At 36.5% G+C, this 22959-nt stretch overlaps 1 protein-coding gene across 2 annotated transcripts in view; it reads left to right on the top strand.

The window, feature by feature from the left end:
• BABAM2 (BRISC and BRCA1 A complex member 2) overlaps nt 1-22959 on the top strand; it is a 561272-nt gene that overhangs the window by 5175 nt on the left and 533138 nt on the right. For both annotated transcript variants that reach the window (XM_051976228.1, XM_051976227.1), the window contains exon 2: nt 342-499. In XM_051976228.1, coding sequence (XP_051832188.1) covers nt 372-499 — 128 coding nt within the window. In that variant the 5' untranslated portion in view covers nt 342-371. The remainder of the gene's footprint in view (nt 1-341; nt 500-22959) is intronic.

The following is a 22959-nucleotide window of genomic DNA, read 5'->3' as shown; positions in this document are numbered from 1 at the left end:
TTAAGTGTCTGAGGCCAGATTTGAATTCAGGTCCTCCTACTTAAGGGCTGGTGCTTTATCCATTGCACCAACTAGCTGCTCTGGCCTTGGTTTTTTTAATTAGTAAAGTGACCATTATACTTGATATACTTATTTGTCATACAAAAAGAATATTAATTACATACTGTTGTGTGTAAAAAATTTCATGGAATTGGACAATGAACAAATACATTGAAATTTTTTTGTGTGAGAATATTTAAACATTAGAAAATGTACTTAATATGTTTTTCAAGGATCTCAAAAACTGTATAGAATGTGAGATTTACTATGTTTGACCAAAATTTCTTTACTTTTCCTTGCAGAGTGAGTAGTGAGTTGCAGGTCAAGCTAAAATGTCTCCTGAAGTAGCTTTGAACAGAATTTCTCCATTGCTTTCTCCATTTATATCCAGTGTGGTTAGAAATGGAAAAGTAGGACTGGATGCTACAAACTGTTTGAGGATAACTGACCTGAAGTCTGGGTATGTATCTGAAATAGTTAAATCTGGGGTCAAGAAACCTTTTCATAATTTCTTATGGAGTATATATGTGGCTACATATATGGATATATAACTTAAGGATACATATATATCAAACAGTTATTCTGTTGTAAACATTTGTTGATACACTGAGCTTTTAGGCAGTTTTTGATATCTAATTTTTGCGTTTCTTTTCATTTCTGTTTTAGGCCACAATATTGTCAGATTTTAATTTATTTTATTTTTATATTATATGCAGTGGCGTGGGGAATTTTTTAGCGTGGTTTTCATTAATGTGTGGATTTTCTCATAAGATCATAGGGTTGAATCATTTAGGGTTGGAAGAGAACCCAGATAGAAATTGTAAGAAATTGTCATTTAGAGGATAAGAGCTTACTATGCCTGAATGACCTCCGGGAAAGTCACATAGGTTAAGTAGAGAGCTGGAATTTGAATTTAGGGGTTCCTGATGTCAAATCCATTACATTTTCCACTAGGCCTTGGTAAACTATGACCTGTGAGCCATATATGGATTGCTACTTGTTTTTGTATGGCCCATGAACTAAGAATGATTTTTATGTATTTAGATAAAGTTTTATTGGAATACAGACATGTTTGTTTATATATTGTCTCTACTTATATGCTACAAAAGCAGAGTTGAATAGTTGTGATGTAGATCTCATATGACTGTCATTATGCACTGCTGCTTTGAATACTACAAATGTCAGTGACATGGTTCAGTTAGTCATCAAGCATTTATTGAGTGCCTACTGTATGACAGATTCTGTATTAAATTCTGGGAATAAGAAGAAAGACAAAAATAGTCCTTGCCCTCAAGCAAGTCTTAGTCTAATGTGGTATACAGCAATCAGACAAACATATATATACAAATTGTGTTCAGAATAAATAGGAAATGATTAAGAAGGGTTGGGAAAGGCTTCTTATAGAAGGTGGGATTTTAGTTTGATCTTGAAGGAAGCCAATACAGATGGGAGGTAGAAATGAATAGGGAGAGCATAGGGGACAGCCAAAGAAAATATCTGGAGCAGAGAATAGCTAAGAAGCCAGTGTTAATTGGATTAAAGACTATAGGGGTGGGATGTGGTCGTATAAGTGTAAAAAGACCAGAAAGGGGTAACTTATGGAGCACTTTGAATGACAAATAAAGGAATTTATAGCTAATCCTGGAGGTGATAAGGAGTCATTGGAGTTTTTGAGCATGGGGTATCATGACTGGACTTGTGTTTAGGAAATCCCTTTGGCAGCAGAATAGAACATGGTTTGGAATGAGGAGTCAGGATTATGCCAGTTAGACCAACCAGCAGATCCAGGCATGAGGAAATGAGGATCTATAATTAGGTGGTGGTGGGATCAAAGAGGAGAATGGAGTGTCTTTGAGAGATGTTACAAAGCTGAAATTTACTGGCCATGGCAACAAATGGCTGTAGATGCATTTAGGTGGTATAGTGATAGAGCCCCAGGTCTGGAGTTGAGGATACATTCTTGGTTCAAATTGGATCTCAGACATTTACTGACTGTATTACTGTGGGCAAGTCAGTTAACTTGTTTGCCTCAGTTTCCTCATCTGTAAATGAAGATATGATAATAATGATAATACCTACTTCCCAGAATTAGTGTGAGGAGCAAATGAGAGAATAATTGTAAAGCATTTAACATAGGGTCTGGGACATAGTAAGCACTATTAAGGGATGATGTTGAAGTTTTAAGCACAAGAGAAAATGGTGCTACCCTTGATAATAATAGAGAATTTAGGAGGGGAGAAATTTAAATTGAGTTTAAGATGTCTCATGGATATTCTGTTTGAGATACCTGAAATGCAGTTGGAAATAGAACCTTAGATTCCCAGAGAGGTGGGGGCTGCATGAGCCTAGATCGGAGAATCATCAGCATAGATAGTTGAATCCATAGGAGCTTACATCAGGTGAAGTTATATAGAGGGAGAAGACAAGAAGGTTGAGACACCTGATTAGTGGGCATGATCTGGATGAAAATCCTGCACATGGAAATTGAAAGGGAGAATGGGAAGAGAGGTGAACACAGTATTAAGGCAAAAAGGGTGACTGATAGTGCCAAAGGCTACATAAGAAGTATTGAGAAGGCCATGAGATTTGGCAGTTGGAATCATTGATAACTTTGGAGAAGCTGGTTTGTTGAAATGATGAGATGAGAAGCTAGTTTGTAAGGAGTTAAGAAGAAAGTGAGAAAAGGGAGAGTGGAAGCATCTATTGTAAGTGGCTTTCTTAAGGAGTTTAGCCATAAAGGGCAGAAAAAATAAAGGATAATAGTTTGTGGGGATGAAAGAATCAAGTGAGGGTTTTTTTAAGGGCAGACAGAGGATACAGGCATATTTATAGGCAGTTAGAAAGGAGCCAATAGAAAGGGAAAGATGATAGACAATTGAGAGAGTATGGATAACAAAGAGCATTATCTTAAAGGAGATGGGTGGAATGGGATCACTTATCTAGGTAGGGGGGTTGCCTTAGCAAGGGGTAAGGTGACTTTTTGTGAGGGAAGCGAAGGAAGAGATAGTGGCAGAAGACATATGAGTTGAACTGATGCTAAGTGAAATGAACAGAACCAGGGGATCATTATATACCTCAACAATGATACTGTTTGAGGATGTATTCTGATGGAAGTGGATCTCTTTGTTAAAGAGAGCTAATTCAGCTTCAATTGATCAAGGATGGACAGAAGCAGCTACACCCAAAGAAAGAACACTGGCAAATGAATATAAACTGCTTGCATTTTTGTTTTTCTTCCCGGGTTATTTATACCTTCTGAATCCAATTCTCCCTGTGCAACAAGAAAACTGTTCGGTTCCACACACATATATTGTATCTAAGATATACTGTAACCTATTCAACATGTAAAGGACTGCTTGCCATCTGGGGGAGGGGGTAGACGGAGGGAAGGGAAAAATCGGAACAGAAGTGAGTGCAAGGAATAATGCTGTAAAAAATTACCCTGGCATGGGTTCTATCAATAAAAAGTTATTAAAAAAAAAAAAAAAGAACACATGTGAGTGCTATAAAAGAAAAAAAAAGAGGAAAAAAGGGAGCTTATGGTAAATGACCTCAGTTTTTTTCTGTTAAATATAAAGACTAGTTTCTCAATTGAGAGGATTGGAAAGAGGGAGAGCCATGGGTCATTTGAGGAAGATTGGAAAAGTATGAAATATTTGCTGTGGGGAGTGCAATAGTGAGTGATAAGGGAGGTATTGGAGGATTGCTTAGCAGCAGTGGTTGCCTATTTGAGGTTGCATAAAATAAATTTGTAGTGGACTTTGTCAGAGTAGTTGTGTGATTTTTCTCTACTTTTGTTCAATGCTATGTGGAAGTGAAGGCAGTGGATCATGGAAGTAGCAAGACTGAGGTCTGGCAGGGCATAATTGGTCATGTGGTAAGGGGTCCAGGGATTCAAGAGAAGAAAACATTATAGAGTTGAATTGGTTTACCAGGATTTCAAAATAGGAGAAAAACAGTGTAATGTTCAGGCTAGCTTTCTGGAGGACCTTGGGAACGGCCTTGATCTTAGTGGAGGAGTGCAGGAGGCAGGAGAACCACCAGGAGGATGGTCAAAGATGGAATGTCTCATGTCCAGTCCTTCTCAGCCCTTATATATCTTAGTACAATTACATCATTACAGTATAGTGTATATATGTGAACTAGAGAACCATTACATCACCATACTAAGTACTAAGTATATATGTGAACTAGAGAACCATTATCTCATCAATTCCACTGAGTTAACACCTTGTTTCAAGTATACTTCTCCAGAGCTCCTGCCCTCTACATCTCCAGCTTTCTTTTGTTTTAGAACACAGGTAGTTACGCCCTCCCTGATTTCTCAGGAAGGAAGGAAATGGGAAGCCAAACCAGATATTGTTAGTGGGTTTCTGAAGGGTCTCACTTGAAACAGGTGTACATAAATCCATCAGCATGGGAAGTATTACACAAGCACATAGTAATATATCACAGACTAGTAGTGATGTAACAGCACGAATCAACATGAGGAATTATACATGTCCATAAGTCCTAGAAGGAGGGTATATAAATAACAATCACACATACACCTCCTTCAGCAGCCAAGAGATAGTCCAAAACCAATCTATTGTCCATTACTTCATGTGTCAGGGAATCCAGTGATTACTGCAGATTTTGAAGACCTGCAGCAGTCTCCTCAACAATTTTTGTTGTTCATTGTCATGCTTTTTCAGTGGCACGTGTAGTCAGAGATGGCACCACTGGATGTTTCTTGGGTCTTTTCCTTTGTTTTGAGGATCTTCTCCTTTTCTGTCTCTGATGGACAAGGTGAATATAGCTTGTTGGCACCATCTGATTCCTTCTGTAAAGGGCTGAAACTCTTAAAAGATATGCTTGAATTAGACAACCTAGTACTTTAGGCTAATTAACTGTTTGATATGACTCTATTAGCATGTTTGGGAAAATGGCCCTTCTCACCATTGGGGCTGGCTCAGTGTTTGGGGTTAAGATAATTGTAGGCAAGAATTAAAGGGTGGAGTGACAGAGGCCAGAATCTCACTTGGCTGCAATAAGAGGAAGAGAAAGGTGGAGATTCTAGATTCCAGAATCAAGAAGAGATCTTTGGCAAAACTCCTGGCAGTTTGTCTGCTTCTTTTTAACTTCTCCCCCTAAAGACCAAGGACTTTTACTTATTCTGACTCTAGCTGATCCTGAGACCTCCAGGGAGCTAGTTTGGACTTAACATTTTCCATCTGTAGATATACAAGCAAATCCTCTCCCCAAGCAGTTAACCTATCTGACCCTTTCCATTCACCACTGTTTCTCTCCACATCATCTGGGGATTATTTAAAGATAGTGGAGCTGCTCGTACTGGACACTGCCCTTCTGGTGGGTTATGAAACCTGTCTGCTGGAGCAAGTGCATCTTTATCAAAAATAAAAAAATTAATAGTGTAAAAAGCTAAATATCATATAATTGTTGTAATTGATAGGTAGTTAAGCCTAATGCTGGATGCATCCATTGGATATCTCCTATCAATTTCTGAAAGTCATTTAAGGTATTCAGCTTCTCTATTAGAAAGCTTTTGTACTGTAAGTACCTTAGGATATACTTTATATCCTAAATATTGAAAAGGAGCATGCCTTTGAATTTTTTCTGGAGCTATATGCAATTTGTAGTTCCTTAGTGTTTTTATGGTCTTTTGTAGACATGCTTCTAACATTTGCTCCTCAGGTACACACCCCAGGACATCATCCATGTAATGTAACAATATAACTTTTGGAAATACTTTTCTTATTGGAGTAAGAAAAATAGCCACATACATTTGACACATAGTAGGGCTATTTTTCATTCCCTGTGGCAAAACTCTCCATTCATATTTTTTATAAGGCTCGGTTAAATTAACATTGTGGACTGAACAGGCAAATCTTTTCATATCCTCCTTATCTGGAGGTATAGAATAGAAACAGTCCTTAATGTCTATAACCCAAAGAGGCCATTCTCTAGGCAATTGAGTAGGAGATGGAAGTCCAGGCTGAAGAGTTCCCATAGTTTCCATCTGTTCATTTACTTTTCTTAAATCAGTCAACATCCTCCATTTTCCAGATTTCTTTTTTTACCACAAATACAGGGGAATCCCAAGGACTTAGAGAAGGTTATAAGTGTCCTTGGTCAAGTTGCTCCTATACTATATCTAATAAGGCCTGAATTTTATCACTTGTTAAAGGCCACTGTTCTATCCACACTGGTGTATCAGTTTTCCATTGAATGGGAACAGGTGAGAATGCAGGCAGGCCTTCAACAGCAGCCTTGCCTAAAAAGCCGAAGTACTCAATTGTAATCCTGTTGTAAGATGTCTCTTCCCTATAGATTGATGGGGATTTTTTCAACTACAAAAGGAATAAAAACTCCTGTTTCACCTTCAAATATCCATTTCAAAGCGGCAGCACTAACTTCAGCTGTTATTAATCCTCCTACGCCAGACATATAGATATCTGCCTTAATCTTTGGCCAATTACTGGGCCAGCTGGCACCTCTAATGACTGTGCCATCTGTACCTGTGTCTACCATCCCTTCTGATGGTATGCCATTTACATAGATAGTGAGCATAGGTCGGTCAGCTGTAACTGCTGCAGTCTAGAATATTCCTGCATTCTGTTGCTGGGAGTCAAAATCTGGGCAAATATCACCAAATTGCCTATTGGGAGTATGCATCAGTAAATCAGTAAATGCTACTACTTCTCCTGGTTGATAAGTCACACATTGTCTACCTGTATTAGTGACTGGGATATTAGCTACACATTCCTTAATTTTCCAAATCAGTATATGGATGAACACTTTTGTAAGTACCCTCAGGAGGTGAAATGGTCAAGCTTACTGTTCCTGGAGGCAAAGGATTTATAAGCCAGAGAGGAACAGATTTCACCTCTCCAGGGGATATCTCAGTAGTCTCAGTTGCATACAACTGTATTTTCCCCAATTGTAATCCCTTTCTCCTATCAGATTGTTTCTTGGCTGATTGGTCATGTCTGAGTGTTGAACTTCTAAAGACTTTCTGGATGTAATATCGGCTGCCATCATGCCCCAAGTGTTTTTTGCCTGGGGCCCTGGAGCCAAGCCCCACTTCACTTCCCATTTCCCTGAGTCAATCTATATTCTAATGCCCAATGGAAGCCTCTGTTGCATTTTAGACATGGGATTTTGGGTCTTGTTCTCCCACCCTGTCTTCTTTGCCAACAGTGAGCTTTCAGTGCCCTACTTTACCACATTGAAAGCATTGATGAGTTTCTCTAGAAGTCCCTTGTCGAAAGGGACCCTGTCTTCCCATGGTTGGATCTTGGGAAGTCTGCATCATAGCATATAAAAAGTATTTGTGTCCACTGTGGCACAGTGTCTTATGATTTCCTCTAAAGGAGCATCCTTGTGTAGTCCTAGTATAATCTTCTACAAATCTCATTAGCATTTTCCTTATTAAGTTGTCTTATCATAATTTCTGTTGCTGCATTTTCACTAATAGTTCATATGACAGCTCTCTGCAGACGTGCCACGAAATCAGCAAAGGTTTCATTTGGACCTTGTGCTATTTTTGTGAAGGCTTCCCCTCTATCTTGTCTTCCTCAGAGAGTGCCCCATGCTTTGATAGTAGCAGAAGCAATTTGTTCATATGCTGTCAAAGGGTAATTAATCTGCAATAAAGTGTCTGAATAAGGACCTAAACCTGCTAGTTGATCAAAGGTGACTGGAATATTAACTCCAGTTTGCCTATTTCATTGGGCTTGTATTCTACACAGTTCACTATACTCAGAAAGCCACAACATGTTTTGTCTAGGTTCTAAACATGTCCTTACTATAGATTTCCAATCACTAAGGATTAAAACTTCAAAAGCAAAATCTTAACACAAGACTATGTAGCCCCATAAAGAATGCAACCCTTTTTCACATGTTTGATAAATTTCAAATTAAAAGGAGTGTATTTTCTTTCTTGACCTGAAGGTTTATTGGTCAAACTCTTCAATCACAGGGTATGCTTCTATTTTCAAATCAGATTTATCCTGTCCTTCATCTTTAGCTTTAATTAATGCCTTTTGTAATTGTGTCATAGAGGGTGGACAAAGCTGCTGATGGATTATGCTGATTAAGAAGCACCGCACACCTTAAATTCATCAGCGCTATATTTAACTCCTTTCTTGTCCAATTCTTCATGCTTTTCAGATGCTTTGTCAGTACCATCCCTCTCCTGCTCTTTCTCCTTTTTCCTTATTTTAAAACTTGTGGGATTCCTTAAAGCCAATTGTATAAATCGTATATATAGAATGTTTCCTCAGGAATTGAATCAGGACCATTATCATTGTAATATTCAATTAGTTGTTCTCCTACTAGTTTCCACTTATCTGGCTCTAATTTTTCTTCCTTACAGAACTAAGGAGACATATGCTCTAATATTTGTAAGAGTCCAGTGATCTGCTTCCAAGTTACCAATAAATCTTGCTTTTTTACTAACTTACCTGTGCTTGCTACACTCTTCCTTTGGGGTAGGAAGGCTCTTTTCTTAGCATTTGCTCCATTTAAAAAACAAAAGTGACTGGTTTATTCACCCTGTTTCTGGGTCACAAGGACTTCTCCACTGAATTTACAATCGTGTCAGTTGAACTGCTGAGTGTAGGTGCTTACGTCCACATTTGGGCGCCAAAATGTAATGTTCGGGCCAGTTCTCTGGAGGACCTTGGGACCATCCTTGATCTTAGTGGAGGAGTACAGGAGGCAGGAGAGCCACCAGGGAAGACAGTCAAAAATGGAATCTCTCATTTCTAGCCCTTCTCTGTCCTTATATAACTTAGTACAATTACATCATTATAGCATATTGAGTATGTGTGAACTAGAGAAATATGACATCACCATACTAAGTACTAAGTATATATGTGAACTGGAGAATCATCATCTCATCAATCCCACTGAGTTAACAAGAAGTATATCTCTCCAGAGTTCGGCCTTCTACAAAACAGGAATAATAGCTGACAAGGTAACTAAAAGAAGAGGGAGAAAGCTAATAGATTATGGTCAGGTAATAGGATTTTAGAATTCTCTAATAGGGAGGTAGTATATTTGTGGATTATGGCAAGATCAGGAATATGATTATCTTTATGTGTAGTTGAGGTAGTATGGTGAAATATGTCTTGGGAAGTGAAGCAGATTTAGGAATTTAGGGTTTCTGATTGTGTTAATATGTATATTGAAGTCTCCTGGTATGAGAGTAGGAATTGAGAAGGGAAAGATCATGAGTCAGCTAATGAATTAGTTGAAGAAGGAAGAGGAATGTCTTTTAAATTTTTATGCAACTAGTATCAGGCTTTTGATTTATTGAAAGATATGAATGTGAGATGTCCTCAAAAGAGGACTGAGTGATGGAATACAGGTAGGGGGGAGAACCTGGAAGTAACAGTGGGGTATAAGGATTATTTCAACCAGTGAGCTGAGGGGAATGAATGAAAATGCAGCCAATACTGGAAGAGGCTAGGGAGATTGTATCATCAGAGAGGAGTCAGGTCTTAGTGTCTGCAAGAAATATTGGAAGATTAAAAATTTAAGATGAAGGTAAATTTGTTACTTATGAAACAGGCAGTTTAGAGGGCATGGTAGTGAGCTGATAGCATTCAGTTGGGACTTTGAGGTGGAGAATTGAGGGAAATGGGAATAAGGAATTGATGGGAGGGTAATGGGATTTAAATAATGATCTACTGGTGTTGTATCCTGCTTTCTAGAGCTCCCTCGTTGGGCTGATTAAAATATTGAGTCCTGCTTTCCAGAGCCCCCAAATTGGGGTGACAAAACGTACCATTGCTTTCTAGAGCTCCCACACCAAAGCGATTAAAATATCTTGCTTTCTAGAGCCCCAAAGTTGGGGTGACAAAACATACTATTGCTTTCTAGAGCCCCCATGCTGAGATGATTAAAATATACTTTCCTAGTGGAGAAGTGATGAGGTGGGACTTCTGAGGATGGTGGTAAAATAGAGTGTTTATTTCAAGGGCTTTCCCCTTTTTATAATGTAACAAAAACAAAAATCTGCATGTGGGACCACCTAAACAATTTGCTATTGTATGTAGTATGCCAGCTGGTATCATTCTGCTTCAATCTCAACACAGGTTGTCACTGTCCCTTGATTTTTTAGGAAGGCCAAGAACCCTTAGGGGAGATATGGGAGCTGAACTAGACATTGCTAACAGATTCCCTCTGGGCTGAAGGGTCTTATACTTTACCCAGAGTTTCCCCACTGACTGTGACCCTCTACATACCCCTGTATGTTCAGAATCAATGTAATTGTGTAGATTATAAAGAAATGTGAATATGTTAATCATTATGGGGAAGATACCTCCTTTTCTCAGAGGAAGTTGAAGAGTAATTGAATAGAGAGGTGACATAGGCAAATATTTGCTTTAGGTAGCAATATGGTAGCTATATGGAGAATGAACTAAAGTAGAGAGAAACTTGAAAAACCTATAATTAGGACACTGATTATAAAATTGTTAATAATAATTTACTTTAGAGGTGATGGGGGCCTGAATTAAGATGCTGTAGGAATAGAGAAAAGGGATCAAATAGGAGAAATGTTGTGACGATACAAGCAAGATTTAATGACTGATTGGATATGTTGGGTAAAGTATAGAGTGAGGAGTTGAGGAAAATGCCAAGGTTACAAATCTGGGAGACTGAAAGATGATATCTTCAATAGAATTATAGTTTGGAGTGAATTTACAAGGAAAGATAACAAGTTTTATTTTGGATCTGTTCAATTTAGGGTGTCTCCAGGACATCCAATTTAAAATGCTTAATTGGCAATTGGTACTGTTAGATTAATCATATATTATGACATTAAAGTCATGCTTTGTAATATATTTTAATACAGAAACTAGAGATTTTAAAAGAACGTCAGATAAAAGAGCCACATATTAGTCAAGAGCCAAGGTATGAGTCTCTGCTCTGTGTATTTCAAATAGAAATAAACATGAAGTCTATTTATGTCTTTCTTTTCATGATATGAGGTGGAAAATTGGAAACTTATGTGAAGAGTACTTGGTTTTGGGGTCTGGATAATTTTGACTTTTGTCTGAGGTATTTTTTGCTTAAGATAGTGTTAATCTGCTTAAATTCAATCTTACATAAATCTACCTTCACAAAGTTTTTTGATGAATAATGTAGCATTTGTGAAGTTTCATTATAGTGACTTAAAGAAGTACCTCCTTAAATTCACTGTAATAGGATTTCACTTAATTTCAAAATGTGTTATAATTTTGGCAGTTTAGTCATGACTATTTACTTGGTTTATGCCTCTAGGTGGAGTGTATGCTGGGTTTAATAATGATGATTTCTGCATTTTAGGGAACTGTGTCAAGAGCCTACAGAATGTGTAGTAGCATCTTTGCTCCAGATTAATCTGATTACAAGTATAGTGCCATCTGCGAGATGCTGTACTTTGCCATTATAAGTGATACTTATAATCTGGAAGTTGTCTAAAATGTCTCTTCAGTATTTAGAAATTGTGCCTGGAAATATATAACTTTTTAATAATAAGAGAAGAGCAGAGGTCTGTCTGCAACCTGTAGTAGCTAAGCCTTAATAAGCTCTCTTTAACATGTCTTGGTGACTAAACCTTACTGGCAAATGGCAGATTTCTCTGTCTAGGGCATCTGCTGTGGCATCTCACCCACCCACAACTACCTGTTGAATTATCTATCTATGTTCTATATTTCATTACTGAGTTAAAAATAGATTCTTGATTCAAATACTTTGTTCCATTGTTCTTGTTGATTGCTGGTTACATACAGCTTCTTAAAAACATGAATGCAGAGTCTAGAAAGCTTTTGTCGCTAATGTCCGTTTGGACAAACAACTATCTTTAGCTAATAAGCTAAATTTTTTCCATCTTGTGAGGGGAGAAGGAGGTTACTTTACTTCAGGTGGAAGAGAACTCTTAAGGATTTAGAGTTTTAAAGTGAAGACTGAGTTAGCTCTCTGTTGACCTCAGGATCAGCAAGAGTCAGGATCAGCAAAAGTCCTTGGTTTTTAGGGGGAAAAGTAAAGGAGACAGACGAACCTCCATGAGGCTCACCACCAACCTCCTCTCTCCTCGTAGTCCTCCTCCAAAGTGAACCTGGCTTGTCTTACTCCACTCCCTAATCCCTCCTGCGATTATCTGTATACACCAAAAGCTAGAGCCAGCACAGAATAGTGAGAAGGGCCATTTCCCAAGCATATGCTAATAGAGTATTATCCAATAGGTAATTAGCCTTAAGTGCTCGGTTGTTTGATTCCAGTGCACCTATTCAAAGTTTCAGCTCTTTACATCAAACAATCACTTTTTTCCCCCAGTTTTTTATTTTTAAAAATTATTTTAGGTTACTTTACTTAAGATGAAAGTTGTCTTAAGAATTTAGAGTTTTAAACTATCACTTTTCCCCCAGCTTTTTTTTTTTTTTTAATTATTTTTGTTTTCCCCCCCTTTCATTTCTTTCCTCACCTGTTGAGAAGCTTTACCCATTACATATAGAAAGTTGTGCAAACATATTTCTGCATTAGTTTTGTTCTGGAGGAAAAAAGCAAGAAAAGTAAAAAAAAAAACAAAACACATTTTTCTTTTCTTTTCTTTTCTTTTCTTTTCTTTTCTTTTTTTTTTTTTTTAATAACTTTTTATTGACAGAACCTATGCCAGAGTAATTTTTTACAATATTATCCCTTGCACTCACTTCTGTTTCAATTTTTCCCCTCCTTCCCTCCACCCCCCCCTCCCCCAGATGGCAAGCAGTCCTATATACATGTTAATAGGTTACAGCATATCCTAGATACAATATATGTGTGTAGAACCCAACAGTTCCCTTTTTGTACAGGGAGAATTGGATTCAGAAGGTATAAATAACCCAGGAAGAAAAATAAAAATGCAAGCAGTTTATATTCATTTCCTAGTGTTATTTCTTTGAGTGTAGCTGCTTCTGTCTATCCTTGATCAATTGAAACTGAATTAGATCTCTTTATCGAAGAGATCCACTTCCATCAGAATACATCCTCACACAGTATCGTTGTTGAGATATATAATGATCTCCTAGTTCTGCTCATTTCACTTAGCATCAGTTCATGTAAGTCTCGCCAATCCTCTCTGTATTCATCCTGCTGGTCATTCCTTACAGAACAATAATATTCCATAACGTTCATATACCATAATTTATCCAACTATTCTCCAATTGATGGGCATCCATTCATTTTCCAGCTTCTAGACACTGCAAACAGGGCTGCCACAAACATTTTGGCACATACAGGTCCCTTTCCTTTCTTTAGTATCTCTTTGGGGTATAAGCCTAGTAGAAACTTTGCTGGATTAAAGGGTATGCACAGTTTGATAACTTTTTGAGCATAGTTCCAAATAGCTCTCCAGAATGGCTGGATATATTCATAATTCCACCAACAATGTATCTGTGTCCCTGTTTTCCCACATCCCCTCCAACATTCCGCATTATCTTTCCCTGTCATTCTAGCCAATCTGACAGGTGTGTAGTGGTATCTCAGAGTTGTCTTAATTTCCATTTCTCTGATTAATAATGATTTGGAGCATATTTTCATATGGCCATAAATAGTTTTAATTTCCTTGTCTGAGAATTGTCTGTTCATATCCTTTGACCATTTATCAGTTGGAGAATGGCTTGATTTCTTATAAGTTAGAGTAAATTCTCTATGTATTTTGGAAATGAGGCCTTTATCAGAACCTTTGACTGTAAAAATGTTTTCCCAGTTTATTGTTTCCCTTCTAATCTTGTCTGCATTAGTTTTGTTTGTATAAAAACTTTTCAATTTGATATAATCAAAATTTTCTATTTTGTGGTCAATAGTGATCTCTAGTTCTTCTTTGGTCATAAATTCCTCCTTCTTCCACAGGTCTGAAAGGTAAACTATCCTATACTCTTCCAATTTATTTATATTCTCATTCTTTATGCCTAGGTCATGAACCCATTTTGACCTTATCTTGGTGTACGGTGTTAAGTGTGGGTCAATGCCTAGTTTCTGCCATAATAATTTCCAATTTTCCCAGAAATTTTTGTCAAATAATGTGTTCTTATCCCAAAAACTGGGGTATTTGGGTTTGTGACACACTAGATTATTAAAGTTATTAGCTGGAAAAAACACATTTTTCAATCTGCAGTCTGAGCTATCAATTCTCGGGAAGTGGATAGCATTTTTCATCATGAATTTTTTGAAGTTGTCATAGCTTATTGAAAGATCAGAGTAGCTAAATCTTTTACAATTGATGATCTTTATAATATTGTTTTAACTCTGTACATTGTACTGGTTCTGCTTATGTCACTTGGCATCAGTTCCTATAAGTCTTTACAAGTTTTTCTGAGACTATCTCAGAAAAACTTGGTTAGAATCCTGGCTTTGCTGCTTGCTATTTGTGATTTTCAGCAAGTCACTTAAAACTCTGAGCTAGTTTGGACTAGTTGATCCCTGATGTCCTTTCCTAGCCTAAATATATGATCTGTTTTTAATTGGTAATACCTACTTCAGGTAGTTTTCATGAATCAAATACATACTGGTATATAGTTTACATTTTAATACAGTGGTTTTCAAATATAATAGTATTTGTAATTATTGAAAGCAGAACCTCAGCTACCTCCCAGTCCCTCAAGAACAAATATTTTTGTTTATTTTTAAGGTTATTCATTGTTCTGCAAAAATATGAGCATCTTAATTTAAATAGCTTAGGTATAGTTTTTTTATGTAACAGATTTTTATTTTCCAAAATACATGCAAAGTTGTGGATTGTTTTTAGTATTTTTAAAATTGATTTTCTAGGGTTCTCTATGTATATCGTTATATCATCTACCAAGAATGATAATTTGGTTTTCTCATTCTACTACTCTTAATTCCTTTAATCTCTTTTTCTTCTCTTAATGCCAAAGCTAACATTTCTAATACAATATTGAATAATAATGGTAATAGTGGTCAACCTTGTTTCATTCCTGATCTTATTGGGAACGGTTCTTGTTTATCCCCATTCCATATGATGTTTGCTTATGGTTTTAAATAGATACTATTGACTGTTTTAAAGAAAAGGCTATTTATTCCTATACTCCCTAGTGTTTTTAATAGGAATGGATGTTGGATTTTATCAAATGCTTTTTCTGCATTTATTAAGATATTAAGATATGGTTTTTGTTAGTTTCGTTATTGAGATAGTCAATTATGCTAATAGTTTTCCTAAAATTGAATCAACCCTGCATTCCTGGTAAATCCTACTTGGTCATACTGTATTATCCTGGGAATGACTTTCTGTAATCTTTTTGCTAATATTTTATCTAAGATTTTTGCATCTATATTCATTAGGGAAATTGGTCTATAATTTTCTTTTAATGTTTTCATCCTACCTAATTTAGGTATCAGTACCTTATAAAAGGAATTTGGTAGGTCCTACCTGCCCTATTTTTTTCAAATAGTTTGTATAGTATTGGAATTAATTGTTTTGTAAATGTTTGGTAGAATTTACATGAAAATCCATCTGGTCCTGGAGATTTTTTCTTAGGGCGTTGATTAATAGCTTATTCTATTTTTTTTTCTAAAATGGGACTATTTAAGTAATTTATTTCCTCTTCTGCTAATCTGGGCAATCTATATTTTTGTAGGTATTTCTCCATTTCACTTAGGTTATCAAATTTATTGTCATAAAGTTGGGCAAAATAACTCCTAATTATTGTTCTAATTTCCTCTTCATTGGTGGAATGTTCTCCCTTTTCATTTTTGAGACTTACAATTTTGTTTTCCTGTTTCTTTTTTAAATCAAATTAACTAAAGGTTTATCTATTTTGTTGGTTTTTTCATAAAACCAACTCTTAGTTTTATTTGCTAATTCAATAGTTTTTTTACTTTCAATTTTATTCATCTCTCCCTTTGTTTTTAGAATTTCAAGTTTGGTATTTGGCTCATTTCTAAAATATATAGAGAATTGACTCAAATTTACAAGAATTCAAGCCATTCTCCAATTGAAAAATGGTCACAGGATATGAACTATTTTTTTTTTTATTTAATAATAACTTTATATTGACAGAATCCATGTCAGGGTAATTTTTTACAACATTATCCCTTGTACTCGTTTCTGTTCCGATTTTTCCCCTCCCTCCTTCCACCCCCTCCCCCAGATGGCAAGCAGTCCTATACATGTTAAATAGGTTACAGTATATCCTAGATACAATATATGTTTGCAGAACCGAACAGTTCTCTTGTTGCACAGGGAGAATTGGATTCAGAAGGTAAAAATAACCCGGGAAGAGAAACAAAGATCAGACAATTTTTACAATTTATTTACATGAAATATTGAAACTATGTCTAGTCATATTAAAAGGTGCTCTAAATCATTATTGATCAGAGAAATGCAAATTAAGACAACTCTGAGATATCATTACATACCTCTCAGATTGGCTAAGATGATAGGAAAAGATAATGATGAATGTTGGAGGAGATATGGGAAAAACTATTACATTGTTGATGGAATTGTAAATGGATCCAACCATTCTGGAGAGTAGTTTGGAACTGTGTTCAAAAAGTTATCAAACTGTGCATACCCTTTGATCCAGCAATGTTTCTACTGGGCTTATATTCCAAAGAGATCTTAAAGGAGGGAAAGGGACCACATGTACAAAAATGTTTGTGGCAGCCCTTTTTGTAGTGGCAAGAAACTAGAAACTGCGTGGATGCCCATCTGTTGGGGAATGGCTGAATATGTTATGGTATATGAATGTTATCGAATATTATTGTTCTGTAAGAAATGACCAACAGGATGATTTCAGAGAGGCCTGGAGAGATTTACATGAAGTGATACTAAGTGAAATGAGCAGAACCAGGAGATCAGTATAAATGGAAACAACAAGACTATATGATTATCAGTTCTGATAGACGTAGCTCTCTTCAACAATAATCTGATTCAGGTCATTTTCTATCATCTTGAGATGAAGAAAACCATCTACACCCAGAGAGAGAACTGTGGGAACTGAGTGTGGATCACAACATAGCATTTTCAATCTTTTTGTTGTTTGCATTTTATTTTGCTTCTCTCTCTTTTTTTTTTTTCTGGTTTGATTTGTTTTTCTTGTACAGTAAGATAACTTTATAAATATGTATGCATATATTGCATTTAACATATATTGGACTACTAGTCATCTAGGGGAGAGGGGGGGGAACTGGAACAAAAGGTTTTTGCAAGGGCTAATATTGCAAAATTATCCATGCATATGTTTTGAAAAATAAAAAGCTTTAATTAAAAAAAAAAGTATATGTATAGTTTTCAACACTCACCCTTGCAAAATTGTGTGTTCCAAACCTCTCCCTCCTTTCCCTCACTCCTTTCCTGAGACAACAAGCAATAATCCACTATGTTAAACATGTACAAGTCTTCCATACATAAATCCACACTCATCATACTGCACACACACAAAAAAAAAAGATCAAAAAGGAGGAAAAAATGAGAAACAAAACAAAAAGCAAGCATACAACAACAACAAAAGGTGCAAATGTTATGTTGTGATTCATATTCAGTTTCCACAGTCCTTTCTCTGGATGCAGATGACTCTCTCAATCACAAGTCTGTTGGAATCCTTACTAACTGCTAACTAATTAGAGTTGATCTACTCTTACAAGAAGATTTTGGCCAGAACTTGAAACAAGGTACTAAGTAGAACTAATTAATACAAGGCTTGTGTTCACACCTTTACTCATTGGAGTCCACAAGTATGCTAGCTTCACAAAGTACACTTTCTAACTTCAAGGGAGTCCACACCTCCCTTAAAGCTCGTTGGGCCAGAGAGCACTATGGGAGAAAACCCATAATCCCATTCTCTCAGAAGAGTCAGATAAAAGGCCAGCGATGAGGGATCTATGGCAGAATACATTTTTCCTCTTGGCTGGCTGGTGGCAGACGAAGAGTTTACAGAGGAAGAAGCTACGAGTGGAGAGTTCAGTGGACAACCAGATTCATCTTCATCTCACACCACTGTAGTTGGTGCCTGGACTCCCGAGAAGGATACAAGAGAGACATTCCATCTCTGTGTTGGTTGGAGGCTGAAGAAAGCAGAGGCAGAGGCTGAAGGACAGAACCTTTGGATTTGGAGATATTCGGAGGGCTCTAAGCCTCTAAACCGGCTGAGTTTTGAGAAGAACAAGAACTCCAACATTTGAACTCATAACACAAGTCCACTAGAACTGGCCTGAATCATCTCAATATTAGAAAGAGCCATATTGATCAGAAATGATACACATAATTTTGTTGCCACGTACAGTGGTCTCTTGGTTCTATTCATTTCACATATCTTCATTTCATTTAATTTTCTCTAGGCCTTTCTGAAATCCTCCTGCTGATCGTTTTTTATAGGATAATAATACTCCATAATATTCATTCATTCAACTATAACTTATTCAGCCATTCCCCAACAGATGGGCATCCACACAGTTTCCAGTTTAAATATAAAATTTTGAGCAAACTTTATAGTGTTATAGAAATTGGAGGCATGGGAGCAGTGGTAGTGATGCACGTAATGATGGCAGGAACCCAGGTGCAGGTGGTGACAAGACCCAGGACTCCTGGCAGCTCTATGCCCCAGGTAGTGGCTAGAGCTCTGAGCAGCAGAACATAGCTTCTTCTTCCCCATCTAGATTCCCTCCACCTCTGCATCCTCCAAGGAAGCTTGGATGGTGTGGGTTGGGGGAAGAGAATAAAGGTCATGTGGTTCTCAGAAAGTGAGCTGGGTCAAGAAGAGGGGAACTAGGTTGAGTGGGGCTGGCTTGTTTCTCCATTGCTGGAAATTCTACTTGCCACTTTGGGGAATTGGTTGGGAAGGGATGGTTAAACTTCTGACTAGAGATATACTCCTTATGGGAAAAATTCATTTAGTACTGTCAATGAAAATGACATTGCTCATTGTGCCTTCTGGAACCAGTTAATGAGGAATACTGTTGTACCCTTGTACAGGCAAACAAAAAGAAAGACAGTTCCCTGCCCTCAAAGTGCTTATATTTTAATGGGGAAAAACACATTTAAAAGGAAGCTGTGGAGGGTGTGGAGGAGATAAAGATATAAACTTGGGGGCATGATAAAAAAATTCTGCAGAATAGAACTTAAAGAAAAAAGGAAGACTTGTTGGACTAGACTGTTTTCCTTTAAACTAAAGCTCTAGGCATCCTTCCATACCAGGAACTTTGAGGCATGTCTGGTGGCACCAGAGAGGGGACAGACATAGGAATTAGTCAGACTCAGTGAAAGGTCCAAGAACCAGCTAAGAAAAAGTTTGGCATAAAAGGATCTATAGAGACATGAACGACATTGAGGGTTAGAGTTAGACTGTGAAGTAAAACTGATTGGTACTCTGCACTTAAAGTATCCATGAGGAATAAATGATAAGGCAAGCAGCGTGCTAGAAATCAGGTGACAGGCAAACTAGGAATGTTGAAAAAGATTAAGAATATTAGGACATTGAGAAAGATAATTCAAAGTCTAGCAGTTTGTTGCTAAAGATCTTCAGGAACCAAGTAAACAGAGTGGAGTCAGTGGGTAAACAGTTATCAGGCATCTAAAATTAGGAAAGGTTTTTTTTTTTTTTTTTTTTTTTTTTTTAACTTCTGAGGCAGTTTTCTGCCTCAAGCCTATAGTTTGTGTAAAGTTTATATGGAGTCAAGAATGAATCCCAGAATGGCTAGTTTGGGCCTTAACTTGATTAAGTAGTTGTATGATTTTGGGCAAGTCACTTAACCTGTCTTTGTCTTAAGTTTCCTCATTTGTAAAATGCAAATGATAATAGTGCCTGTCTCCCAGGTTTGTTATATCAAATGAGTTAATATATGTAAAGCTTATCACAAATTTTAAAGTACTATAAAATAGCAAACATTTATATAGCACTATATTCTGCATTTCTGGCTAAAAGTTTGCTAGAAATTTTTTTCTTAATTTAACTTTTAATCTAATATCTAGTCATTTTTGGTGTAAGAAATGACCAAACTGACATATTCCACCTGATGTGTTTGGGATTGAGCACCAGGTGATGAGATTAATATGAGTACCAAATGATGAGATTTAGGAGAGCATACCAAATGTTGGAGTTCAGTCATGTGAAGAATTCACAATGGGTATTTTCTTTGCCCAAAGGGACATTTATTTAGAAGAGGGAAGAGATTATAAAGTGATGAGATATGTTAGACACCAGGAACATTAACTCTGAAATAGTTGGGAAACAATATAGTTAGATAGGAAAATGGTTTTAACAATTAATAGTGGAAAAGACAAGTTCTCTAGTGGAACTCACAGTTAACCAGGAGAAAGAGAATATGCCATGAGGTGAAAATATGCCATTAACTGGTAGGCTAAATCCTAAATACTCTAAAAGAATTAGCTGTAAGAAAAAGAAAGACACCATGAGGCAGGACATCTTGGTGTAGGCTAACCCAAAAGGGAGTCAGCAGAGATAGCAAAGTCCAAAGGCAGATTTATGGGGGAAATTTAACCTCATATTTTGACATAATTATAGCAAGAAGAGGGTGGTACTTCCCTGCTTGCCTCAGGAAGTATTTTATCACTATTCCAGGCTTTCTCTGCCAACTCCAATGACCCAGGACCACATCATACCTATGTTCTAGGACATTTCTTTCTTCTCCAAGAAAATTTGAGGTAACATTTGTAGAACTCTGGAACTAGGAAAATGTTACAATATGTTAAAATATAATTTTGGTTTAATATTCCAGAATAATAGTCTCTACCTAATTCTTTCTTAATCATCTTGACATGCTTCCTTTCCTCCCTCCCCCGATTAAAAAACAATAATTATAATGATGATGATAATGACATTTCCATAGCACTTTTAAAGTTTGCCAAGAGTTTTATATATATTATCTAATTTAACTCTTAGAACAATCTTGTGAGATAGATGATGTTGTTATTGTTGTTTATCCACATGTATAGATGAGGAAACGGACCCCACTACTGGGGAAAGTGAGAAAGACATAGGTCAAAACAATTCTGTAGTTAAATTGATCATCCTACTTCCTTATTCCCAGGGCTCTTAGTCTTTGCTCTTTATTTTTCCTGATACCTTCCTTAAGGGAAAAATCTAGAAAAGGTTTTAGACTAGAGAACATTTTTTTTTTTTTAATACATCTAGTTTAATTAAAAAGATTTTTAATATGCTCCTACATAGTTCTGGGTCATGCTAAGCCCATTCTTTTCCATGTTGCTGAGAATTATTGTAATACTCTGAAGAACTTTAGAGTATAGAGAGTGTTTGGAACTGCTAGAATGAATGGAAATGCATTTTGTTGGGCTTTGTGGTCAGGTCTTGATCTTTGGTCTTTTTGGGGTTGTCTCAGCAGCCTTATCAACAGTATTATCTTTGCAGTGCTTACTGTTGTGTTTATACATACCTCACCTTGGATTAATATTTGGGCTTGTACCTCCTGGGGATTTCAGGTGGCTAGTATATGCTGATTCCCCTGATTTTAGCATTTAGGGGAAGAAAAATAGAGATTGTTTTTCTAACTTCATTGGAATGGGACCAAAAGTTTTATTTGGGACCACTACAAACACCTTAACTATTACTTGTGTCAGTAGTTTCTAGAATAAATCAGGGTCTTATCTGGTGAGAGCACTGTAACCTTTAAAGAGATTTTTTTGTGCTAACTTTTGATAGGTATTTGGAATGCCATCTTAGTGTAATGGACAAAGAAGGAACTTTGTCAGTGTACATAGTTATTCTCTTCCTGACTTTGTGATTGGGGAAAATTCCTTTTCCTACTTTGTCCATTTTATGTAATTAAGATACTATTTCTTGTCCTCCTACCTCTCACATTGGGATTTTATGTATACAGAGACTTCTTGATGTATTTTACCTTAACATTTCCCATTTTGCATGGATAGTTTTACTTTTTGTCATCTGTTGCTTGTGTATTTCAGCAGTCTTTTTTATGGTCACTGAGCAAGTCAGAATATTTCTTCCTTTTTGCATATTAAAGCACACTTTTTTCAAGGATCTTGCTTCTTTAATTGGGCTTTATGAATTTTTTTTTTTTTTTTGCAATGTTACAAATGGAAAAATAGAAAGATCATTGGTTCTGGAGTCAAAAGAACCTGGGATCAAGCCATAACTCTAATATTATTGGTTTGGTTTTGGGGAAGTTACTTAACCTCCTTGGGACTCAGTTTCCTTATCTGTACAATTAAGGGATTTATATATAAGTTGGTTTCTTAGGTCCCTTCCAGCTCTAGATTCAGGATTCTTTTGTCTTATTTGATTATTAAAAAAATGTCATTTGGGGGGAAACAATGATTACTATCTTATCGCCTTCTCTGTTTAGAACAGGGACTGGTAACATGTGGAATATTAGATTTTGAGAATTTTTTCATTTTGTTCTCATATACTTTCAGAGCTATATTAGTTCTGTTTCAAATAAGCTCATTAACGCATGTGGGTTTGAACTTTGTGTTTCAGTAAAATATTAACATCCAGGTATGGTTTTTTTTGTTAAGAAGAGTAGAATACTCTTTTTGACTTTATTTGCCTCTAATTTTGATTTTATATTTTCTTCCCAGGCTTTAAACAAAAGTTTAATGTACCAAAGTTTGTATCATGAACCTTCTTTTTAAGCTGGAATATATCTTATAATATTAGCTGGAACAAATGGGCAGGGTAAAAGAGAGCCCTTGAATAAAGAGAGGAAAAAAGTCCTATTAGACTTTTAAAAGTTTAGTCTTATTTTCAATTCTATAAACATAGAATTACACTTCCACTTCAGTTTAATCCCATATCATAAAGAGATCCAAATACACAAGGCAAAGAGACTATTTTAATAGCTAACTTTGAATAGGGTTTTTTTTTTTTTTTTTTTTTTTAGCTTCCTTTGTTGTCATGTGTTGGAAGAAGGAAGTTGAAAGGGATTGTGGACATT

Source organism: Antechinus flavipes, chromosome 2, assembly GCF_016432865.1.
Source record: "Antechinus flavipes isolate AdamAnt ecotype Samford, QLD, Australia chromosome 2, AdamAnt_v2, whole genome shotgun sequence".
Taxonomy (NCBI): Eukaryota; Metazoa; Chordata; class Mammalia; order Dasyuromorphia; family Dasyuridae; genus Antechinus; species Antechinus flavipes.
This window is presented reverse-complemented; position numbering and strand designations above follow the sequence as displayed.